Consider the following 26599-nt stretch of genomic DNA (forward strand, 5'->3'; position numbering starts at 1 on the left):
TTAATATTTATGAAGGACTTGTTTTGTACTAGGTACTATATTAAGTATAACAGAAGCATTATCCCATTTATATTTTAATTATCTTGATTTACTACTCATATTTCAGATAAAAAATCTGAGCTGAGAGAAGTGAAAATATAAGTTGTACTGGGTCCACAAGTAGCAAATAAAACAGAATTTAAATACGAGGCTGATATTTCAAAATAAAAATGTCATTCAATTCACATTATGCCATTTATTGATGATGACAGCTGTAAGAAATTGAACCCAGAAGGAAATAAGTAAAATATTTTTGTAATTAGATTATAACAAAAATGATAACAGTCTATTCATTGGAGTTGTTTTTTTGTAAATACATTTTTTTTTATGTATTGGGGCTTGAACTCAGGGCTTGGGTACTGTTCCTTGGCTTTATCACTCAAAACTGGCACTCTATTACTTGAACTACAACTCCACTTCAGCTCTTTGGTGATTAATTGGAGGTAAGAGTCTCATGGACTTTTCTGTTTAGCTGGCTTTACACTGATATTCTCAGATCTCAGGCTCCTGAGTACTTAGGATTACAAGCTTGAGACACCGGCACCCAGATTATTTTTTGTAAATTGTTACAGGACACAGACAAGGCATTTATATCTTCCAGCTATTTCCATAAAAAAAATCAAAATGTAAACATAAGAGTAGCCTTAATAGCACAGGGTGTGCTGGTGCTCATGTAAACAGGATCAGGCCATCTGTAAGCTAAATACGTATCAGAACAAAGAAATTACTAAAGTCTCCTATGTCAAAATAAGCATATACCTTTGCTCGAGTCCACAGATGAGTGAAAAATGGCCAACTTGCAAATGCAGTGAGTCCTGCTGTAAGCATATAGCGGTGGAAAAAACTGAGAACCTAATAATGAGTTCCAAAGAAGGAGAAGTGAGATCATTTAATGCAAGTTACATATACATGAAAAGACATCTGCAAATTTTCTAATCTGGTAAATTACTTACTAACACTTCGATTCCCAAAGTAAAGATGAACAAGTACCCAACCAATCGGCTCAGAGGAAAAGTTAGCAGTGATGTAACAAGGTCTTGAATAACTTGAAATCTGTTGTAAGAAATTATTCATAAAACACTATACTAAGTACTGAATTTAAAAAAGAGAAAAAAAGTAAAAACTTTGACAAAGCTTAAAATTATGTTTGTTTTAATTCATAGGTTACTTTAAAACTAAGATAAATTAATATATTTCTTTGAAGAGATTTGCTTCTGCTTTTGTCCAGAATATTCAAGTATTTTAGGAAAAATGTAATTTTAATTAATTTGAAAATGATTACACAGCTGGGTTTTTACAAACATCAATGACAATAAGTGACTCTTATCAGATCTTAAACATAGGTTTTATAAATTACAGATATAAAATCAGAAATAAAATTAAGCAACCCAAATATATGCGAACTGGAAAAAATGTAAACATACTTAGGCAAGTTTATATTAAAATCTCAACCATCTTAATGAAACAAAGGTATCTTTTTCTAATTCAGGCAGAAAAATTACAATTTTGCCTTTTCTTTTCTAGTACTAGAAATGGAACCCAGGGCTTTGTGCATATAGCCAAGCAAGTGTTCTACCAACGACCTTTGCCAGTACTGACGCATGGTCTCAGAGCTGAGCACTGTCTCTGGCTTCTTTTTGCTCAAGGACAGCACTCTACCACTTGAGCCACAGCGTCACCTCTGGCTTTTTCTATATATGTGGTGCTGAGGAATCGAAGGCAGGGCTTAATGTATGCAAGGCAAGCAGTCTACCCCTAGCCTTCTTCTTTTTTTTTTTTTTGGCCAGTCCTGGGACTTGGACTCAGGACCTGAGCTCTGTCCCTGGCTTCTTTTTGCTCAAGACTAGCACTCTACCTCTTGATTCACAGCACCACTTTTGGCCTTTCCAGTTTATGTGGTGTTGAGGAATCGAACCAGGGCTTCATGCATGCTAGGTAAGCACTCTACTGCTAAGCCACATTCCCAGGCCCTAGCCTTTATCTTTTAAATGAAATTTTGTTTTGAAACAGGATCTCCTTAAATTACTCAGGCTAACCTTAAATTCACAATCCTCCTGCCTCTACCTGCTTCCTACTAGGATTATGGGCATGAGCTACCATGCCAGGCTCAATTTCACTTTTTAACTGAGCTAAATAACCTTTTCCAAACCCAATTTAGGATGTCATTAATTGTATAGTAATTGTAATTGCAAATTTATAACCATCAAAAATGTATTACATACTTGAGTACTTTTTACATTTCATCATCGGGAAGAAAAATTTTAGCATTTGTAGTGCATTAAGTAGGCAATTATAAAAGGTCAGTATCATTTAGTTTATGACCTTATTTTCTGGTTGAAAACAGTGGCTGCAGTATGTCATCAAATTATTAAGGTGCCATGTAGGAAAGAAAAGCTAAGACCAGTTAAAAAAATGTTTCCTTTAATTCAATAGTGAGTGAGGCAAAGAACAAGTGATGATTCTGTATAAGCACTTTGAAGACATTTTTCTACAAGAAAGATGAAGATGGAATACAACATATTTTCAAAATTATATCTTCCTTAAAATTTAAATATATTCCATAATTAAGATGTTTAATAATGTTAGGAGGAGTTCTGTAGTAGAGTGGGATTTTCTATAAGGATAAACCTTTTAAAAATTATCAAAGAAAATAATATTAGGAAAATATCTGAATAAGCATAGTTAACAACCCTATTCCTTTCAAATGATAGAGTATGTCCTTTAGTGTCTTTTTGCCTTATATTTAAAAATAGCTAGGAATTTTACATATTTTTAGTATTATTTGTCTTATTATATATTTAACATCTTGGTACTTTTAGTCCTTCATTTTTTTAAAAGGATATGTACAGTGCTGGTCCATATCTTTTTTATTTTAAATTTTTATTATAAAGGCAATGTAAAGAGGGGTTAAATTACATAAGTCAGGTAAAGAGTATTTCTCTTTCTTTCTTTTTTTTTTGGACAGGGTCAGCTTTTTTTCCCCCTTTATATAACACAAGCTATCCCTGAACTCTAGATGCTACTGCTTTAGTGCTGGGACAGGCCTGTCCATCACAGCCAGCCCGTGAGCCAATGCTGGGGATGCCCTTAAACATCCCTGAAACTTGCTTGTCCACCTATTTTTTAGGCGTTCTAAATAACTAGAATTCTTTTCTTTGTTGTTGTTTTTGTTTTTTGTTTTTGGTGGGGGAGCAGTCCTGGGGGCCTTGAGTTTAGGGCCTGAGCACTGTCCCTGATTTCTTCTTCTTCTTCTGTTTTTTTGTGTTTTTTTTTAAATTCTCCCTGGTTTCTTCTTTTTGTTCAAGGCTAGCACTCTGCCACTTGAGCCACAGCACCACTTCTGGCCATTTTCTATATATGTGGTGCTGAGGAATCGAACCCTAGGCTTCCTATATATGAGGGCAAGCACTCTTGCCACTAGGCCATATTCCCAGCCCCAGAATTCATTTTTTTTTTTTTTTTTTGGCCAGTCCTGGGCCTTGGACTCAGGGCCTGAGCACTGTCCCTGGCTTCCTTTTGCTCAAGGCTAGCACTCTGCCACTTGAGCCACAGCGCCACTTCTGGCCATTTTCTGTATATGTGGTGCTGGGGAATCGAACCCAGGGCCTCATGTATACGAGGCAAGCTCTCTTGCCACTAGGTCATATCCCCAGCCCCCCTAGAATTCATTTTAACACAAACTTATGAGGAAATACTTAAAGGTAGAAGAACATGTAGTAGTTAAATAATATGTATTAATCTGTCAGTATACATTACTGAGTTTGATTTAATTACAGCTTCACTTATGCAGCTTTACATGATAGCTAAGAAGAACAAAATAGAAAAAATATAAATCTCTTCAGAAAACATGTTCTGGATCTGAGATGATAAAATACATCCAAATGCAAGGTACTCATGGCACAGTGCAATCAATATTAATAATGTTACTTTCATTCCAGATATTGTTGATAAAAGATACACCAAGAAGGGAATAAAGTCATTGTTATCTCAATACAATAAAAGATGAAGTTAAAGGGCAAAGGTAAAACAAAGGATGATTAACATATAACATTTAGCAGTTATAAATGAGGGGGTTTGGAAATTTGAGTGTATTATAAATATCTTTGATGACTTATGGTACAGAAATGTAATGAATTTAAACACCATATTAACTGTTGATAAAGTAAGAAACAAGGAAATAAGATGGATCACTTACTCTCTTAGGACTGCATACCATATTGGCACTGGCAACAAACAATACACATAGTAAGTCCAGGGATAGGCTTGGATCAGCAGGAAAAATGTGACCAAAACTCCAATAGCTACAAAACTACTTGGCAGGAAGTGGTTTGGTTTCTGAAAATCAAATAAAACATTGAAAAACACTTTCAAACCATGGGAATTGACATGTTCCAAAGAGATTTCATAATGTAGAGAAAATACTTTCTTACAGTGGTTATACATGTAGATGATTAAAGAATTTTATTTAAAAAGAAAAACCTGGCATTTGAGGAACATCTTACAGAAGAAAAAGCTGGATAGCCTAGAACTGTTACAACTAGGCAATTTGGGCTTAAAAGTGATGATAATCCTTCAGTTCATTTGCAAATAATTTTTCAGAACTCTGAACATATTTCCTCTTATCTGTAATTTTCTAGATTTTGACTGAGTTCTTTGGCTAATATACAAAAGCTTATTTAATCCATAATAAACTGTAGGATTTAATCTTCATTTGGAACAATGTGTCTATCTGTTTAAATTCCAATGTGACAGGCAGCCTACAGTGTCCTTTCTCCACTACTTAACCAAAGTAGGTTTTATTCAGTCATATCTACTCTTCCCAACAACCTGCCAACCAAGAGCATTCTTAAATGTAAGTAATGAGTGACAGCCTCCATAGACTAGATTTAGGGATGCATTGGGTCAAGTATAATGGTGTGAGAGTCAGGAATAGATATTCCAACAACTGTGAAAAAGATACACTTATGGAGAAGTGGTGTCATTAAGAACAAGAGTTCCAGGGTACTAAGTAGGAGTGAGAAAAGGGTATAAGGTATTCTAGCAAATGTTAAGCATACCTGAAGAGAAGGAAAGTGGGAGAGAGAAGGAGGGGGATAGAAACAGAAAGGCAATGTGGAGCTCTTTTGCTTCCATTCCATGTTTCTGTTTTCACTTGCTTTGTTAGCCAAGCTAAATAAGGTAAGAATTAAGAACCTCCTTCTGGAAAAAGGTAGGGAAGGTAGACATTATATATGAGTTTATATACTGTTGAGAATAGTAAAGTAGTAAGAAATGAAGGATGTAAGAGTACCTGAAAAAAGCCACTTGGGTTTTCTTCAGTCCGTGCAATTTAGTGCAATTATCTATCTGATACATATCACAATCCACACTAGAAATGACACTTACTTACAGGTAACTAGAACATAAAGAAACAGAGTAGGCTGAGCTATTTCTACTAAGGCAGTAAAACAGAAAATATTTTAAATAATAGTAGGAAACACTTCATACTTAATCTGGAATTGACTCTCTCTCTCCCTCCTCATCTCAAAACAAAAACAAGTGATGATAACAAATCATGCATTTATAAAGTCACATACTATGTGATTTTGAAATTTTCTATCTTATATGTTGGGATTTCTATTAGGTAATAGGAAGCAAATAAGACTAATACAGTAAGCAGTGACAAAATCTGAAAACATAGTTGTGAAGCAAAAGACATCTGGACTAGGAAGAACAAAGAAGAAACCACAAATACACCAAAATTAAATACAGTTCAAAAAAAGGAAGCCGTGGAAAACTGTATTTCAAGGAAAGAACTAGTCACTGAATATACCCATAATAGTAATAAATTAGAAAGGAGCTCTAGACTGGAGGACAGCGTCATGTAGGAGCAACATAAGCCTTGGAGTCAAACCTAAAGTTTGATGCTGCCATTCAATGTGTGTGTCAATTGACTAAATCATTTAGCAGGTCTGATGCTGTTTCTTCAGCTGGTGAATAGATGGTAATATCTGTTGCAATCCCATCTTCCCCTCCTGTATTAGGCCCTGAGGACTCTATGGCTCTTCCCACAGACCCGTCACCTCTCTCCTCACAATCAATCCACTTTTGATCCTATCCACCATTACCTCTCCTCACTCTCTCTGTTTTCTATTAGGCTACTTGACTGACCTTTTACATTCTACGTTGGAAATTACTAATGAGAACAGTTCACACACCCCAGGTGTAAACATTACCTTCTACTGTATGCATTGTAACTGTATTACTATCTAAAACAGTCATTTCTGTGTCTTTTCCTTCCATGTACAAAAATATTTCCTATTATAGCCAACTTCAATTACATTTAAATAATTAAAATTACATGAGGGAATTATTTAAGACACATTAAAACATTATAAAATATTGAAATTAAACACTAATGTTCTCCCCTCCATTTTAGAAAAATAAATGTAAAATTGGAAAAGCTACTACTGGATATTTTTATAAACTTTATAACTAGAAGTATGTCACCAGAATACATTACTTTTAAAAGGATTTGGATTTAGTGATAGTCATTAGTGAGAATGAAGCAGAGGAAATTGAAATAGCATGCTCCTCCTGGTAAATGATGCTTAGTAATATAGTCTAAAAGAGTAAAGTGTTCAAATGCACACATATGTGCTATTCTATTTCCTGTTTAGATAAGTTGTAAATTATTTTCATTGAAAGCACAGTAAACTAGAGATATGTCCTTAAAACAAGGATAAATTAAATGGGATGAAAATTTATATTTTGAGAAATTGAAAAAAGTTGAAATAATAACTCCAGAAAAGCACATACATTATATAAACTGAAACATTTTAAGCAAATGAGTTTATCATTTTTCTAGGTTTTAAACTTATTATCAGATAAAGTTAAATATATTGCCTTGATGAGCTTTTATAATTACCAGTACTGTAAGTATGTAGAATACTCACATCGTGTTAAATAGTTATTTAAAAAAAGAACAAAAAATCAACATCATTAAGCCTATAGGAGAATTTATTTACGTATTTTCGTAGTCCTGTCAAGTGTCAAAGTCAATTATCTTATTTACTAAATAAACTGAGATAATAGAAAAAGAATCCAATATATCAAAAGCAACCAAAAGATAGCTAGCTTAATACAAATGACTTATACATTCCATGAACTCACTACATTTTTTTTTTTTTTTTTTGGCCAGTCCAGGGGCTTTTTCCCTCAAGGCTAGTACTCTGCCATTTGAGCCACAGCGCCACTTCTGGCCATTTTCTGTATATGTGGTGCTGGGGAATTGAACCCAGGGCCTCATGTATAGGAGGCAAGCACTCTTGCCACTAGGCCAATATCCCCAGCCCCTCACTACATATTTTTACATTACCATCTTTTCTTCATTATATTTTCTGAACCTACCTTAACTTGCTTACTAATGTCTCTTATAAAGTTGGAATGAGATTTGATGATCAGCAAAGAAGCATATGATGTCCATCCCACAAAACCAATGACAACACTGATGCCCAAAAAGAATCTGTCGTAAGTGTGATAATATGACAGTCCTTTCAGTGCACGATCAATCAGCTCCTTGCAGAGGTAGACCTATGAAGAAAAATATAAATTGCACATGATAAACACATAAAATTCAAAGACAGGAAAATTGCCAAACTTCCTAAGATCCAAACTCTTGTAGTGAATTAGAAATTAAAGTAATTTTATACGGGATGTAAGAACAGATTCTAATAGTATGAAGATCTTCATGCCATGATGAAAAAAAAAGCCTCTTTAACCTTGATAAGAAAAGGCATTTTAATGTAAAGTGCTTATGATATATGTGGTATTTTAAATTAGTTCATTTTTCAAAAATTGATCTTCAGATGATAACGTAATAGAAATTAATGTTCTCTAACACAACATCCCTAATAATGGAAATTCCTTTGTGTGGGGGTATAACTACACACACACACACACACACACACACACACACTTTACTTTCTCAGATTATTTAAATCCACTCTAGAACATCAGTAAAATAATGCTTCAGAGAAGGCTAATTTAGTATTTTAAAACCACAATGAAAATCAGTATTAGGAATACATGAGTTGGCATTTTAGAAAATGAAAGCAGAATTCTAAGGTGGCCATGATGATACACACTTGTAATTCTAGGTAGTACGAAGGCAAGATTTGAAGGTTGAAGCCAGCTTGGGCAACAACTTAGTATGGCTCTTTCTCCAAAATAAAATTAACCAATTATTGAGGAGATGGAGACAAGAGGATCTTGGTTCAAAGCCAGCCAAACAAAAGTTAGAACACCCTATTTAAAAAAAAATCCCAAATTACTAGCAAGTGCACAAGAACGGAGTTCAATCTCCAGAATCAAATTAAAAGGAAGAAAAGAGGGAGGAGAGGGGAGGGGAGGGCTGGAGCTAAGAGGTAGGCTATTTAACTACCATATATGAAGTCCTGGGTTCAGTCCCCAGTACTGTGAAATGAATGAATGATTGAACAAATGACCAATGAAAAACACAGTGGGGTAGAAGTTGGGGAAGATCAAAGTTCTGAGTCATTAGACTTCTGATGAGATAATTTTTTTTACAGTGTTATGATCTACTTATTTAAACCAGCCAATGGCTTCATTCATTAATTGGGATTAAAAGACATCTTCAAAAATCTAATATTAACTCCTTTTGTTCAACATCATGAGATACTGACATTACTTTTAGTTTCTGATCAGAAAAAAGACATGTTGAAATGAGCATTGATTCTATTATTTTAGGAAGGAAAAAAACATTAAGTCTTAAAAACAAAATCTAAGTACAAAAGTTTTCAATAGTCTTCCTATCTCTAGTGTACTCCAACAAAATATTCACAGATGTTAAGAAGTTGGTAACTCAGATGGTATATTAAATGTAATATTATAAAGCATTATACATAACAGGGTGACTAACTTGAAATTCATTTTTTTCATTTAAGAAGGTTCATTTCTAATGCTAACACAGAAAAATCTATCCATGCTATTATATGAAACAGAAAAGTATGTACATGCTTAAGCAGGACCTCCAGAAAGCTTCGTAATAGGCCTAACACAATTCCTATTGCCACACTTCATCTTTCCCTTATTCCAAAAGGATAATTAGCAACTCATGTCCACAAGGCCTATGCACTTACCACTTCAGCAAACTGCTCCTGCTTCATAGAAGATCTTGCTTTTCTTAAAATGTTCAGTTGTTCAGACTCTGAGAGTAACCTACAAAAGATAAAATACACAGATTTATATCTTTCTTATGTTTTACTCTTATTTAGAAAAAAAATGTAAGTGGAAAGTGAAGGAAAACAAAAGTGAAACAAAACTAAAGCTAATCGTACTATTGCTGGCTATTCGAACTCTTCTAAGAAGCTTAGTTTGCTTGTCTGAAATTTCCTTTCATTTTCATATTTTAATTTATTTCATTTTCAAATTTTAATTTTTTAATTTTTCATTTATTTTTAGTTCACTCCCTCTATTATATTTTATTAAATGACCCCCTTTTCAAACAGTGGCTCTTGCTTTTAACTTTAGTTACTGAGGAGGCTTAGATTTGTGGATCTGGGGATTGTGGTTCAAAACCAGCAGGGGATAAAGTCTGTGAGACTTTTTTCCAATTAACCAGCTAGGAAGCTAGATATGGTAGTGCACATGTGATCCTAGTGAGGATGAGAAGAAGCCTAAAAGTAGGCAGATCACAGCTCAGGTATGTGTTTAAGCGGGAATCAAGACAGTTGCAAAAACAACCAGTGGACTAATGGCTCAATTATCACATCAGCCTAGCAAGCATAAGATCCTGAGTTCAAACTTTGTAATCCCCAAACAAATCTGAGTGGTTAAAACAAGAACTTTTGTTACAATCCATTTTGTTCAGAACGTGTAAACTATTTCAAAATTTAAAAAGTAATAAGTACAATACTTACCTATATGCATATATACACATATATACATAGATACACATGGTATATACTGTGAAATGAATAATAAACTGCAATTTTGTCTCCAGAGAAAAAGACATGGAGAGAAAAAACACTTCATGATTGTGTAATTTTTAATGTGTGCATTAATTTTATTAATAGTTTAATAATCAGTTTTTAAAAATGCACTAAGGCATTAAAGTTTAACCATAATTCTAGCTATGACCAAGAAATCTGGAGATATCAATATGGCCACCAGAAACAAGAAAGCCTAGGAAAATAAAATTAAAATCAATTCAAGGCAACAAGACAATTAGGAATTGAAGAGTTAAGATCCTAGAGAAAAAAGAACCATTGAAAAGCAATAAAACTTTCTACATGATGTAACTCTTAGAACATCTGTCATTATTATTGGCACAAGGCAAAAGAATTTGGACATATAACTTCAGCCTGAGAATCAAGAATCCAATGGTAATCTTAGAAAACTAAGAATTACAGTTTCAACTGCCAATGTAGTCAAGACTTGAGGATCTTAAAAGTAATAATAATAATAATTTAAAAACATACTTTTGTTTTGGGTTAAAGAAAAAAAAAAAAAAAAGACCTAGCTGGGCACCAGTAGCTCATGCCTGGAATCCTAGTGACTCAGAAGGCTAAGAACTAAAGGTCATAGTTCAAAGCTAGCCCGGGCAGGAAAATCCATGAGACTCTTACTTCCAGTTAACCACCAGAAAACTGGAAATGGAACTGTGGCTCAATGTGTAGAGTACTAGCTTTGAGCAAAAGAAAAAGAGCTCAGGGACAGCATGTAGGCCCTAAGGTCAAGCCCATAACCACCACCACCAACAACAACAAACCTACTTAACTTCCTTAAAAGTATAGATTATCTTTAACCAATTTTCTTTTATAATACTCAAAACCTATTAACAGATTTGTATCACTTTCCTCTTAATCAATGCAGCTGCTTGGTAATTCCTTGCTTCTAGAATGGTAAAACAAAATCTTTGAGAGGATTCGTAATAGTGGCAAGATCAATTAAAGGGCTGAAAATTAATTTCCCTTCAAGCAAGGCTAAGGAAATCACATTATTTAATACAGGAGGCTTCAGGAAGGAAAATATTTCTCAGATGCTAATAAAGGAGACCTTAATCAGCTATTCTTACTTCTGAAAATGTCACTTATGATTTACTGGGTAAATTTTTTCCAGACACTATGATTTTGTTTAAAGGAAAGAATTAAGGCATGGACATTTAAGAGTTTGGACAATGAAAAACACTATATCAGTTTTCTCTATCTCTTTTTTATTTTTTGGTACTGAGAACTGAACCCCAGGCCTGTGCTTTTTAGGCAATTACTTTACCCCTCAAGCCACACCTTTAGTCTCCCTCTATCTCTATATTCCTAGTTTTCATGGAATTATACAAGTGTTAGGTATAATACTGCATAATGATAAATTATTCATCTACACTTTAAAGTCTTTGGAATATATGAATCATTAATTAGCTCTCATGCTCTTATAAAGAATAAGGATGTAATGGAATGCACATTTCTAACCAATACGTAAAAAACTAATAGAAAAAAAGTTTAAATCTTTTTTTTTTCAAATTTTTATTATCAAACTGATGTACAGAGAGGTTACAGTTTCATACGTTAGGCATTGGATACATTTCTTGTACTGTTTGTTACCTTGTCCCTCATACCCCCTCCTCCCCCAAAAGTTTAAATCTTAATGGCTGAAATGACACAAATATACTGCTTGATGAAGAGATACTGTTATTGACGACAGAAAACAAACTATCTCTAGAGAGAAAAACAAAGCACACTACAAAGCAAATGGCTGAAAAGCCTACCATACATTAATGTGGGTGTTCAAAGAGTATCATCCTTTATTTCATAAACCAAATAGAGTTTCTAAAACAGGGTGAATATAAAAGTAAGAAAACTGATGGCTACTTAGAATCTAGTGCCACACAATAAATCAAATTCTATTATACTTTCTGATGTAAGACATAATAATTTGATAGAAAGTTAGTATAACAAGGAATATGACACTGTACAAATGTCAGTTATTTTGGTTTTAGATATTAAGAGAGTATGGTATAACAAGAGATACCTAAACAATTTAACAGAATGTTTGGTCCCTGTGTTAAGATAATTAGTTGAGATAGCAAAATTTCAAATAAGAAAGAATACTTTTAGCTCACATTAGAAAACTTGGAAGGACATGGAAAAAGGAAATCTACCATTTTATTGTATAGTAGAATTAATCAGACATTTGTGCCTACAAAAGTGGGAAAAAACCCAAAAGTCTCAGAAATATTTTCTTTTTAAATTCTACTTTCATGAGTCAATCATGAATCAAAACACATGGATCATTATAGATCATAGAGAGATTTAATATTTTTTCTTTCTCTCTCTCTCTTTTTTTTTTTTGTTTTGGTCGTGGGCATTGAACACAAGGCCTGAGCTATTTTGCTCAGTGCTAGTGCTCTACCACTTTGAGTCTCAGCACCACTTCCAGTTTTCTGGTGGTTAACTGAAGGTAAGAATCTCATGGACTTTCCAGCCTGGGCTGGCTTTGAACCTCAATCCCCAAATCTCAGCCTCCTGAATAGCTAAGATTACAGGCGTGAGCCACCAGTGCTCAGCAAGATTTAAATATTTTTTTTAAATTCTTTTACACAGGGCTTAGGGTATAGCCTAATGTCAGAGTACTCATATAACATGCATGCAACAGAATAACTTTTTTCCACAAAGTAATGATATAAAACTTGTTGGCTTACATCATTAAAAATTTCTTCATAGTGAAAACTCATTATATTTATATTATGTTGAACTGCTGCTAAGATTAATGTTTAAGGAAATGAATGACTAAAGCACAGCAACATTAGCAGTGGTAGATTTGATATTCTAAAATCAAGCATTCCATAATACTGACATTATGTACCCTATTACTGACATATATAAGACCTATGTTTGCTTAACAAAACAGTAAATTTCACTACATTAACCAAAAGAAAAAAATCTGATAGTAGCCCTTTTCAAACAATAAAAGTATGAAATAATACAGCATTTGAGGCAGAGAGAATGATGAGTGAGTACCAGATCAGGAAAGAATATCTGGAGCCAAGCCCCAGCTCTGAATCTTACTAGCAATGATTGAAGAGTGGAAAGTCTTGATTTTATTACTCATAAAAGAGGAGGGAAAATCATTTCATTCAACTCACTGGCCACTGAGAATGATATTTGGAAAATACAAGACTGACTTTGCCTTAAAATCACTATTTTGAAGAAACTATAAATTCTTAAGCTATCCGGAAAGACAATAATCTCTTTTGCTCTTTCTATATGTCTTCAAATGCCAGGTATAATTTGCCTTAGTAACTTTTCAAATACGATTTTATCAGTTTTGTGTTTTTTATTTTCAGTCTTGTGTTCCATAAAAAGTCTATGCTCAAATTGGCAAAGCAAAATCTATTTGTTTTATATTTATTTTTTGTTGTTATAAACTTTTCTTTTATAGTATATATTCTAGAAAACTATAAACAACAGAAATGCTTCTCTTAAAATATTTTTCCATAAAGTCATGACCTTCAAAATAACTGATAAATACAAAAAAAATTTAAGTTACTTAAGCACAAATTATCTCTCTTTTCCTTTCACACATTTTAATGCAGGTATAATACTAAATATGTATGTAACTTCATAGCTTGCATTTTATTTATCACTATGTTATAAGGAAATTGACAAAATAATCTGAAAACAGGATGTTTAAGGATTACTTCATAGTATGTCTAACAGACATACTGTTGTTCAAGGACATGATTCCCACCCTTTTGATTGTAAACTATCCTGTGATGCCTATCTTGGGGCTGAGACTTTTTCACATTTATTTCCTGAGGATATATATTACCTAATGGTATTGAGGCAAGGCAAAAGGGGATGGTTAGGCAGATAGGGAGACTGTGACCCAGAGAAGGTAATAGCTCCTTGTCTTCCTGGAGAGCCTGGAAAGCTGAAACAAGCCCTAGTGAAACCAAAGCCTACCCGACAACCCTGGAGCGGAGGACAAGCGCCTCACCTCTCCCCTTGCGGCAAGGGGACGGTGACCCAGCCAGACACCAGAACAAGTGACACTCTTCCAACAGAGATATAAAGGGAGACTCCAGGAACACTACATCGGGCTATCAATTTCCAGGTCCCACTGCTCTTCCACCAGGAATTCTACACTCTCCTCCTCCCTCTGCCCTCCCCTTCCCCCTTTACTCTTCCTCCTCCTCCTTGCCTGGGAAACTGGTGGACAGGACCTCACAGGCTTTCCTCCCACTGTTGGGAGCCCAGACATCCCAGCAAAGAGTTCTAGTTGGGAGCTTGTACCAACTCATCAGTAAGAAGCTTTCCTTAATTTCCCTGGCTCCTTACTCTCACTTTCAAGAAAAGAAACTTTGCCTCTGCTCCCACTTGGTCTACCTCATAATTTTTTCCCTTTTTCTTAAAAAAAAATGTTATTATGGGGCTGGGAATATGGCCTAGTGGCAAGAGTGCTTGACTCGTATACATGAAGCCCTGGGTTCGATTCCCCAGCACCACATATATAGAAAATGGCCAGAAGTGGCGCTGTGACTCAAGTGGCAGAGTGCTAGCCTTGAACAAAAAGAAGCCAAGGACAGTGCTCAGGCCCTGAGTCTACGTCCCAGGACTGGCAACAAAAAACAAAACAAATAAAAAAAATGGTTATTGTGAAAGTGATGTATAGAGGGGTTGCAGTTACATAAGTCAGGTAATGGGTACATTTCTTTTAGGACAATGTCACCTCTTCCCTCACTCTCACAATTCTTTATTTGGTGGAGAAAACAGAGAACCCAAGACTCCTAGATGGTGTCAGTTAAAGATCATAAATGTTCTTCAGTGTGTGGGATTTCCTCTCCAGAAGAGTGGTTAAAAAGATTTAGACCACAATTGTGGAGATAGTCATTTAGCCACATTATCATAGAAACAAATTGGGAGGTTAATTCTAAAATGGAAACAATATTTCAACCTCAACTATTTTTTCTTTGACGACTAAAAAGGTTATGATTTATATTTATTACAAAATAGTTTTGCAAGCTCCTTGCCTTAAAATGAATGTTTTAATAAAACTGTACAATTAAAATATTTTACCTATTTTAAATGACAATAAGCTTGCAATTCTTGAATAAGTATAAATGTTATAATCTGGATTCCTTTCATTCAATTTTGGTATTAAAAACTCCCCAAATTCCACCATTGTGGAATAATTTTTATAAAACTTTCTTTAATCTCCATAGATCAAAATGATTAATAAATTACATCCTTATGTAATTAAATAACAGAATAATGGGCTAGATGTGCTTCTAAATGCTCATTAGTAAGATATTTTATGTTGTTCTTTTTTTTTTTTTTTTAGATGCTAAGGATTGAACCTAGGCCCTCACAAATGCAAGACACATACTCTACCACTGAACTATACCCCCAGCTACCTGTAAGGTATCAATTTCTTGAAATCAGTGTTTTCAACTAATCATACCTAACTCTCAAATGTAATAATTTGGAAAACTAAAATAACAATTCCTAAATATAATGAAGTCACAAAAGTTTATGACAGTGTTTCCTAAAACCATCAAGGACCACATATGCAGACGTATATGGCGATGGATTTGTATAAGGGAACGGAGTAGAACTCAGTAGTAGAGAGCTTGACTAGGATGTGTGAGGCTCTAGGTAGTACTTCTAGAAACTGATGCCCCCACCCCCAAACCACTACTCATGATATCACAACAGAAAAGTATATTATTTCTGAATTTCAATATTTGACTAGGTGGAAATAAGAACTTGATTCTCTTAGAATTTGATTCAATTGAATTCTTTTTAAGTATTTGATTCTTTTCTTCTGCTTCTGTTTTATGAGGCATCTGTTGATGTGGCAAACTGAAGGCTTCCCAAACATGCATCTTTGGAAATGGTGGGATAAGTTTGTGGTTACTTACACACACACACACACACACACACACACACACACACACACATACATTGCTTGAGGCCAGCCAGAAGAAATGACAAAGAACTTTCTAAGTAATTAGGTCCCAGAGCTATAAACATAATTAGAACCACTGGGCCACAGAGGGTATTTACATTTAAATAAGGAACTATGGAATACGGCTCATAAGAGATCACCAGAGAAGAGAAGGACCAAGTCAGGAACCGCTGCACAGACAGTTCACAGAGAACATAGTTTTGACTAAGGTGAGCAGGTTGCTCCACCATACTCTGCTTCACCTAATCTATGGCCTCATCATAGAACTGCAACAATGGACTGAAACCTCCAAAGTCCTGGTCCAAGTAAATCTTCCCTCTTTTTCTAACTTATGTTAGGTATTTTGTTAAGAATACAGTCAAGAATTCAATGTATATCCTACAAAATTAAGAAGAGTGAGGGAAGGAGTAGGTAGGGGAGGGATGAATGAGAATACTGAAAGGGGTGGTATGGATCAAGATATATTAAATTCAGAACTGCTTTGTTAAATGGCAACTCTTTTGTACAATTAACTTAAAGACATAGTAAAAAGAGGAAAAAGAAATTGGAAGACAACATAAAGCTACAGTCAAGCTATGATACCTTAATGCAGGATTAGGGTGGCCCAATTCCAATGACTAGTGTCCTTAAAAGGAGAGTGGCATATATGGAAATAGACACACAAGAACAAAAGTCAGGTGTTGACAAAGACTGGAATGATACATCTACAAGCCAAACCAAAAAGATCAGGTAGCCAGACAGATGTTATGCAGAGACGAGGAAAAAATATTTCCTAAGAGAGTTTGAAGGGAGCATGGTCCTGGTGTCATTTTGATTTTGAACTTGAGCTACCAGGACTGTGAAAAAATAAATTTCTGTTATGTTAAGCCACCCATGCTGCAGCAGTGGGTTATGGCAGCTGGAGGAAGCAAACCTTCCATATTGTCTGACAAAATTCAGGTTGCTAAAAAACAAAAAGGGAGGAGATGTTTCCCATTGTTTAGTTTTCCTCTTTCAATTGTTTGAAATACTGTGTGTGTGTTTCTGTCTTTTTAAGGTACTATCACATCTACACAGCTTCTGTGTTTCTCTTAGACACACAGCTCCACCTGCTGGTCACTCCTAGGCATACCATCAGAATTCACAGGATTTTTTTTTTGAGCAATTTTTGAGTTTATTTGAGCAATTTTAACTATTTCTCAAAAGAAATACCTCAAGATTTTTATTCTTTATTGAAGTCTTTAAAATATCAAAGAGAAAAGTTACTTACTTTTTAAAAAAATTGGATAAAGTATGATATGCAGTTCCCAAAATGAACCCACTGGGCCTTTTCACAAATTAAAATAAAGTGTAGGATCTTAACAATATTACTTTCCTGTATCTTAAAACATTTGCTAAACTGGATGCTAGTGGCTCACACATGTGGTACTAGCTACTCAGGAGACTGAGATCTCATTAAAGTTTGAAGGCAATACAAGCAGAATGTGAGGCTCTTACCTCTAATTAACCACCAATAGATCAAGTAGAACTGGCTCAAGTGATAGAGTACCAGCCTTGAGTGGATAAAGTTGAGGGAAATAATTGGTAATAATTAGTATATGTCTAGGATAGTCCTAGCAGATGATCACAATAACTCAATAGTTATGTACATATGATCACATAAGATGATGCTAAGTGAAATGAACTCCAAGTTATGGAAATAAGTGGTTTATCATTGTTGCTGCTATTTTCAACATACTATGTGAAATTATGCCTTTTTCTTTTGTTTTTATTCCCTATGGCTTTACTCCTGTTGTCACTGTATCTAATTTTGGTACCCTAGGATTTGTATATATGTTCATTCGTCTGAATCAGGGAAGGGAAGGGGAACATCAAAATGGAGAGACAAAGGGTAAAAGGTGAAGCAATGCAACAGCAATATTTACAAGACAATATGCTATAAACCAACTGTACAACTCGGGGGGGAGGGAATTAAGGAGGAGGGAAGGTGGGAGAAAAATGAGGGAGGGGTAACAAGTTTGACAAGAAATGTACTCACTGCCTTACATATGAAACTGTAACCCCTCTGTACATCACTTTGACAAAAAAAAAAAAAAAAAGTTGAGGGAAAAAGCTGAAAGTGCCCAGACACAGAGTTTAAACCCCTGAATTGGCACAAAAATTGCTAATTAATAACCCCAGCAATTATTTTATTATCTACTAATTATTCATAATACTCCAAAAAATATTTAAAGGTATAATAGAAGGATGGTTTAAAAAATCTATTAAATGAAAATCTAATGAAGGTAGCTCTAAGAAATAATCATGTAAATTTTCAGATGCTGATATCCCAAAACAAATTTTTTCCAAATTTAAGAGCATTCAAGTAAACAATATATTTTTATGAACAAAAGTGAAATATGGGTTTCATTCAACAATGAAAGCTTTCCTCAAACACTGTGACAAGAACCTGTGTTATTTTGCTAAAAGAGTCACAGGAATATTCGTTCATCTTCTATGTGTATGGCCAGTTTCTTTATAAGTTTCTAAGACAATGCTAACAATATGCATTAACAAAAAAAGGAATAGATGGTATAGAAGTGAAAATATTCATTGGATTAGAGAAATAAACATATGAAGAAATAAACATACAAAGGTACATAGGAGACTGATATCTGAGAATCCCAGTTGGTTCTAAGGCATCCAGGGCAGAAAAGTCTTCAAGAATCTATCTCTAATTAATCAACGAAATTATGCAGATTTATTATGAAAGTAGAATTTCACCCTGAGGGATAAGGTGGGTAGTTTGGGTAAGGACTCACTGCCTTTTACTTTAGACACTGCAAAATTACTTTGCAAGTGGTTGTAACCAGTAAATAATATTGAATCTGGCAGCAAACTGCCTCATTTCACATCTTGACTCTGCTAGCTGCAGGTGAAAAATTCTTTGTGTTTTAGTTTCCTTATCTGTAAAGAAAGGGGAAACAATAGGAACAGTTCCAGAGTTAAGGAGCAATTTATTGGCTGCATGTGAAACACAGAGGATGAAATGATTCTTTGTGAACTGCTAATGTTTAATACACATGATGCAGATCTTTTTATAATTTAGGAACAATTTGGATATTATCCATTTGTGAATTTTCAGTTGTCATCTGCCCATTTTTAATAAGGGAATTCAGTTTTCCTGTTGATGAATATAATTCTTTAGAACACAAATTATAATATGTTATATATTATACAGATTAGAGTACATTCTAATCTGAAATGCATAACTTTTATCAAACTGGCCTTAAATTCACAATCTTCTTGCCGCAGCCTCCCAAGAATTGTAGCCTCCCAAGAATTGGGATTACAATCCTGAATCACCACATCCAATTTAAAGGACTGTTGCTGGTTTTTTTGTCACTGGTTTGTTGTTTTTTTTTTGCCAGTCCAGGCCTTGGACTCAGGGCCTGAGCACTGTCCCTGGCTTCTCTTTGCTCAAGGCTAGCACTCTGCTGCTTGAGCCACAGCGCCACTTCTGGCCGTTTTCTGTATATGTGGTGCTGGGGAATAGAACCAGAGCTTTATGTATATGAAGCAAGCACTCTTGACAGTAGGCCATATTCCCCGCCGCTGTCACTGGTTTTTTTGTAGGTCATGGGGCTTGAACTCGGGGCCTGGGCCATCAATTTGAAATGCCAGGTTTAATCAAAATCAAATACTATGTAAACCTTAGGTCTCTTGTTTAGTAACAAATCAGTGCTAATAATTTGTTTGGCCTGAACATACATCATCTGTTAATATTATAATATCATTAGTATGTGTTCTACTATCCAGTAGAGAAAATCTTTTGGTGTTCTGACATATCCAGGCCACGATAAAGACCAACACACAGCTCTTTGACTCAGCCTCCTGAGTGCTAGGATTACAGGCCACCATGCCCAGGTGCTTTACTGTTCAAAATGCATCCTGTATCATTTTTCATTTTGCAAAATGGGTGCTGGTTTTATTTTATGAACGCAATAATTCCCTAAATATTTCTGAGGAATCTTAGGTTCTATTCTTGAATTTTTTTTATCTTAAAGAGTCAATTTTTCATTTTTATCTTAGTCTTTTCTGGTGATGCTGCAGGCTTTTAGCAGGCAATGACTTTTAAGACAGACAAGTCTGCAGAGAGCAGGGCAGGTTAGCCAATGGTGGAGTCAGGATCCTAGATCATACTAAGTAGTGGCTTTCGATATTTATGCCATATTCAGGCCAGGGTTGAGTTATTACAGTAGGGAAAGTTTAGGGTCAGCCACCAGGCCCAGTGGATAAAGGTAGGCAGTACTAGCACAAGCATTGAAGAGTCCTCCTATGACCAGTCTTTCTGAAGTGGGTGGTTCAAAGTAACACTCAATTATTCTCACTTTCAAAGTGTTGTGCCTTGTCTTCATACCAGAATTCATAATGCATTTCTTGTTCCTTTGCTTATGTTGTTATGATCTGTTTGTACTGCTATGGTGTAAGCAAATTCTATGTAAGTAAAACTTTTGTCTATCCTGTTTACTGCTATATCTACAATATACAGCAAAGTAACTCAGGCACCCCATCTCTAGATCATACCCCTAAGACATTTTCACTTCAGTTATTTTTAAAATAGATTCTTAAATTTTGCCTAGAGATTACAATCTGCCTTCGGACAATAATCCTCCTATGTACATACTTCTCACATATCTGGGATTATAAGCAAGTAAATATTTCTTAAATTAAAAAAACACTTTAATATTCTTCTGAAGCAATTCCATTAACAAATCTTAACTCTACACACTATAATAAAAGGAAATTCAAATCAGCATAATCTGATATTCACAATACAGTATCCTAATGACATTTTTTTTTTTTTTTTTTTTTTTGGCCAGTCCTGGGGCTTGGACTCAGGGCCTGAGCACTGTCCCTGGCTTCCCTTTGCTCAAAGCTAGCACTCTGCCACTTGAGCCACAGCGCCACTTCTGGCCATTTTCTGTATATGTGGTGCTGGGGAATCAAACCCAGGGCCTCATGTATATGAAGCAGGCACTCTTGCCACTAGGCCATATCCCCAGCCCCCCTAATGACATATTTAACAGTTGGGTAATTTATTTTATATTATCCTAAATTGAAAATCTTACGCCTTTCTGAGACCACATAAAGAGCCTGTAAGAAATAATTTCAATGAAGACATTCTTTCACATCCCTAAAACTCAAAGTAAAATGATCTTGATTTTGGTCAAAAAAAAAAATCCTTGCTTATTGAATGTAAACCTCAAGAAAGCGAGGAAACCTGCCAAGCCCACATGCACATTTCGTCATAAGGAATAGTGTGTGACTCATAATGGCCCATTCCTGATTCAAGGAAAACATTTCTTTCTTGGGATCTAGGTAATCTAATTTAGTGGCCACCAAAGTGGACTCTCTTCTTTTCCCATCTTATAGAAAATGTTTCTCCGAATTCCATCACTAGCCTTTTTCTTGTCACTTTCTACACTCTCTCTAGTCTCCTACATGTCAAATAATTTCCACAGTTTTCATGCTGAAGGCTCCAAAATATTTGCAATCCATTCATATCTCATGAAATGCAAGCCCCATATCTAATGAATTAACTGACATCTTCAAATGTATGTTGAAGTATTAACATTCGCTCTTGCTTCTCAAACCAACTCATTTCTTATAAACCACATTGGTACCAGATTTTCCTAATCAAGCAAGCTAAGAGCCAGGAAGTCATACTGTCTACTGCCCCAGACCTTCCCCAGCAGTCACGGAAGCCCTGTTGAGGCCATCTCCTCAATATTTCTCAGATTATCTTTCTGCCTCTCTATCCCTTCTTCCAAACATCCAAGGGTATCTTGCACATGATCCATTAGTTAATAAAATCAGCAGAACTTCAATTTGGAGTTTACACTAATGTATACAACGTAATCTATCTTTTCAGTATCAAAAACTTCAAAACTTCATTACTTCAAGTTAATTTTGAAAATTTAATAGACTTACTTAAATGGTGTAAACAAAAATGATAAGGTAGCTTCTTTTTTCTGAGTCATCTTTACCTGAGAACAAAGCATGAAACTCTTTTATTACATTATAAATGAGGAAAACAATAAATTTCATTTTGAAATATAAATATCCACTAAAATGGCTCTTCAGGAATAGTTAACTACTTGAAAATAAAATTTTGTATTAATGTACTGTTTCATAAATACATAAGAAAAAATATATAACAATATCTCAATGAGACTTAAGCAAAATAATCTTGCAAAATAATATATATTGCTATCAATTAAAACTGTATTTTCTTTAATTCTTAAAGAAAAGGCAAAGATTTAGTCAGTCTCTTTGGGTTTTTTTTGTTTTGTTTTGTTTTTGGCCAGTCCTAGGCCATGAACTCAGGGCCTGAGCACTGTCCCTGGCTTCTTTTCTTTTTTGCTCAAGGCTAGCACTCTGCCACTTGAGCCACAGCGCCACTTCTGGTCATTTTCTGTATATGTGGTGCTGAGGAATCAAACCCAGGGCCTCATGTATACGAGGCAAGCACTCTTGCCACTAGGCCATATTCCCAGCCCCTAGTCAGTCATCTCTTAATGTTCTGAATGTATCCAACAATGTACATGCAATGAGAAGAGAGGTGGCAATTTCGAACAGTACTATCCATGGGGCAAATTTTAGCCAATAAAGACTTGATTCACCAGCTTTAAAGCATAAGTTGGAAATCTTACAATTAGAGAGAATCCTATAGTCTTTAATTGACTCATAGTACTGACTCAGTCTATACTACAGAAACATGAAATTAGGTAAATAAACAAAATTGGGAGATAATAAATTACACAAAATAACTTACATAAAACCAAAAGTTAGGTGTGCCTGTGGCTCATACTTGTAATCATAGCTACTTTGAAGGGTGGTAGGGTCATGGTTTAAGTCCAGCATGGGCAGAAAAATTCTAGAGACTACTTCTCAATAGAGAGCCTTATACAGTGATTTGAGTCTAAAATCCTAGTCAGGAGGAAAGGGTAAAAGAGGGAGATCACAGCGTGTGTGTGTGTGTGTGTGTGTGTGTGTGTGTGTGTGTGTGTGGAGATCACAGCATGTGTGTGTGTGTGTGTGTGTGTAAGCACACATCAAGAACCAAGACCCAAAGTCTAAAATAACCAGCATAAAAAAGAGCTGGAGGCATTACTCACAGGTAAGAAACCCTGCCTGACAAATACACAAAGCCTTGAGTTCAAAACTATCATCATAATCAAATATTTTCACTTAACATACTCAATTTCAAAATTATAGTATTGTACATGTGTCTTTTAAAAAATTACCTTGAGGGCTGGAAATATGGCCTAATGGTAGAGTGCTTGCCTCGCATACAGGAAGCCCTGGGTTCCATTCCTCAGCACCACATATATAGAAAAAGCCAGAGGTAGTGCTCTGGCTCAAGTGGTAGAGTGCTAGCCTTGAGCAAAAAGTAAGCCAAGGACAGTGCTCAGGCCCTGAGTCCAAGCCCCAGGTCTGGAAAAAATAAATAAATGAATGAATGAATAAATAATAAAATTTACCTTGAACTGTTCGAGAATCTGTAGTGCATTAGTAAGCATGCTTTCTGCCTTGAAGCGATCAGTGTTGTTAAGATAATCTACAGGAAGGGTTCCCTGAAAATAAAGAACAATAGCCTCATAATAATGTTCAGGCTAGTCTAATAAAACAACAGACTTACACAGAGGCAAAAAACGATGCTTCAACAAATGAATTATTAGACCAAATGAAGAAATCTAATGAAAATCATATTTCAGAGATGTTCTATAATTTCTCTCTCAAAGTAGCTGTAATAAAGCAAATAAAACAAATGTGATAAAAGGTAAATCTAAAGTTGATTGAGAGACTGTTCTTATGGCTTGGATCTTAAATGTCCCCTAAAGGGCCATATATTAAAAGGCTTTTGCCCTACTAATTGCTATTTGGAGGTGATGGACATTTTAGAGGTAGAGCCTAGTGTGAGTAACAGAAACCTTACAAGAGTCAGCTTTGGATCATTAGGAGAATGTCTTCAAAGGGGACTTTTTCACTTTCTTGTGCAGTGATTGACAGCTCTACTACTATGAACCAAAACAAACCTTTTCTCTTTGCAAATTGATTGGGGGCGGGGGGAATTTGTCAGTGTTGAAAAGTTCTGTAAGTATTATTACTACATCTTGCTAAACTCTTCCCAGGCCCATTCCTAATAGCATAACTCTTTCCTACTAAAAAACCATACCTACTGTCTATAGCATGGTTGGGCTGTAATAAGGGTCCCTATTCCCCCTTGGAGAGGGATGGGCAAATAATCCAGGCCAGAACATCTAGATTTGATTCTTGAGAGTCAAGGAACAAAAACTGAAAGTTATAAAGCTACTGTAGTCTTGTAGTGGTGTCCCAAACAGAAAGGTCCTGTCACAAGACTATGGTGGTTGGTGGGTGATCTTGATTCTTGGATTTTCATCTCCAAGCCTAAATTTTGATCACCCTATGCTTCAACAAACCATCAATATTGTTTCAATTCAGTCTTGATAATCAAAAAGGTACAAACACATTTTTATTACTTATAATTAGAATACAAAGATTTCAAAAATCATGTATATTTTTAAAAATAAATCAAGGAAAAGTTACTGGGCTTGTTAGAGATTATAAGAGATATTCATGTATAAATTATAACATATCTAAAAATAAATGTATATGAACATAGTTTTAAATGTAGTTAAAGCTTAAAAGGAACATAAAAGCAAATTTGACTGTATAATTTTATATTGAGTATTGATAATAAATTTTATTCCTCACCACTGAATTCAGAGGAAAGGGAACTCCAATAAGGGAAGCCATCAATGGTGCAATATCAGCCTAGAAATAGAAAAAGGTTAGTTCTAATAAGTCTATAGGTATCAACAAAGAAATCGATATGGCAGAACTCACAAAAACTGGACAAGCATGCAAATTTCAATTTGTATAACAATTTTTCAGTATTATTTGGAAGAAGTCTTCTCTTATTTTCTCTTGACTTTAAAAAATATTTTCCATATGAGGCTAGTGGCTGACACCCATAATTCTAGTGATTACTTAGTAGGTATAGATTAGGATTATCATGGTTGAAGCCAGTCCAGGTGAGAAGTTCTCAGGACCCCATCTCACACAACAGCTTGTCATGGTGGTATGCACTTGTCATCTCAGATACTCAGGGGGCTAAAATTGGGAGGACTAGTTCCAGACCAGCCTGAACAAAGCAACAGATGGTCCCTCAACTCAATATAAAAGGAACAGGTATGATGGCTTACACATATCATTCCAGCCACAGTGGGAGATAGCTAGGAGGATCAAGGTCCAGGTTTGTGCATGGATAAAAGTGAGGCCCTATCTCAAAACTAGTAAGAGTAAAACAGACTGTAGGCCTGGCTTACGTGGTAGAGTGCCAACCTAGCAGCTAGCACAAGACCCTGAGTTCAAGTCCTAGTAGCAAAATTTTAAAAATGGGCACAAAGAGACTGGTTAGGCTAAAACATTTGTACTCATTCTCACTGGTAGCTGAAATATATCTAAAATGTTTTGTCATGATTATTACTACATTTTTGTCTAAGCTTCTTATAAATTACATTTGAACATAATAAAATTGAAATGGTCACCTGATTGACATCCTGTCTCTTCCAGTTCTCCAATTTCCATTCTAAAAGACAGATATAAGATCTGATGTTAAGATTTTCTTCTTCTTTTTTTTTTTGGGGGGGGGGAGCGGGTAGAGAGGGAAGTGGGGGAGGCTTGAACTCAGGGCCTGGTCACTGTACCTAAGCTCTTCTGCTCAAGGCTAACACTCTACAACTTTGAGCCACAGTGCCACTTCCGGTTTTCTGGTGGAGATAAGAGTCTCATGAACTTTCCTGGCTGGGCTGGCTTCCAACTTTAATCTTCAGATCTCAGATTCCTAAGTAGCTAGGATTATAGGCAGGAGCCACAGGTGCCAGCTAAGAGGTGATTTTTACAAGTAAGTGTTCGATACATCATGGAAAACAGGAGTTTTGGACACATCTCTCTCCTTTAGCTCAGGGTGAATAAAACTGGTTATCTAAAAAGCAGAGGAATCTGTTTTAAAGAATTTTAGCAATATAACCAGAAAGTAAATATTTAATATTTTCTATGTTTTATGAAAGATTTTGCATGTTCATTTGAAGACAAATTTCAAAACATCATAGGTTAAGGAAGGAAAGATCAGGAAGAAGGAAAGAAGGAAAGAAAGAAGCAAAAGAGCAGAGAGATAACATCTACCAGCATAACTATTACCCAACATAAACCTGTTTCAGAATTAAGACAACTGACAACACTGCAGTTAATTCAGGCTTCTCTGTTTCTCTGTGTAGGCAGTTTGCCAAATGTTTTAAAATTGTACCTGCTCTGCTCCTATGGTAACCAACGACAAACATTTAAAATAGTCTACTCAGGAAAACTACCCTCAAAGATAGCTTCATTCTCCTCTCTGTTCCTACAAATTCAGAAATTTTAATAAAATAGTAATCAGAACAAATGACTGAGACAATGTCTTGAGTTCATAACTTTAGGATATATCACCAACAGGGTTCTAAAATAGTTTAATAATGAAATTTCTTCTAAGTCATTAATCCAAAAAGTA

The 26599-nt window shown here is 35.3% G+C and overlaps 1 protein-coding gene across 2 annotated transcripts in view; it reads right to left on the reverse strand.

Moving 5' to 3' along the window:
- Positions 1-26599, reverse strand: part of Pign (phosphatidylinositol glycan anchor biosynthesis class N) — an 81639-nt gene that overhangs the window by 30918 nt on the left and 24122 nt on the right. For both annotated transcript variants that reach the window (XM_048363352.1, XM_048363353.1), the window contains 9 exons: positions 25602-25642; positions 24766-24825; positions 23511-23603; positions 21958-22013; positions 9180-9258; positions 7429-7611; positions 4235-4374; positions 993-1092; positions 799-891 (listed from right to left, as the gene is read on the reverse strand). In XM_048363352.1, the coding sequence (XP_048219309.1) occupies positions 799-891; positions 993-1092; positions 4235-4374; positions 7429-7611; positions 9180-9258; positions 21958-22013; positions 23511-23603; positions 24766-24825; positions 25602-25642 (845 nt within the window). The remainder of the gene's footprint in view (positions 1-798; positions 892-992; positions 1093-4234; positions 4375-7428; positions 7612-9179; positions 9259-21957; positions 22014-23510; positions 23604-24765; positions 24826-25601; positions 25643-26599) is intronic.

Source organism: Perognathus longimembris, chromosome 15, assembly GCF_023159225.1.
Source record: "Perognathus longimembris pacificus isolate PPM17 chromosome 15, ASM2315922v1, whole genome shotgun sequence".
Lineage (NCBI taxonomy): Eukaryota > Metazoa > Chordata > Mammalia > Rodentia > Heteromyidae > Perognathus > Perognathus longimembris.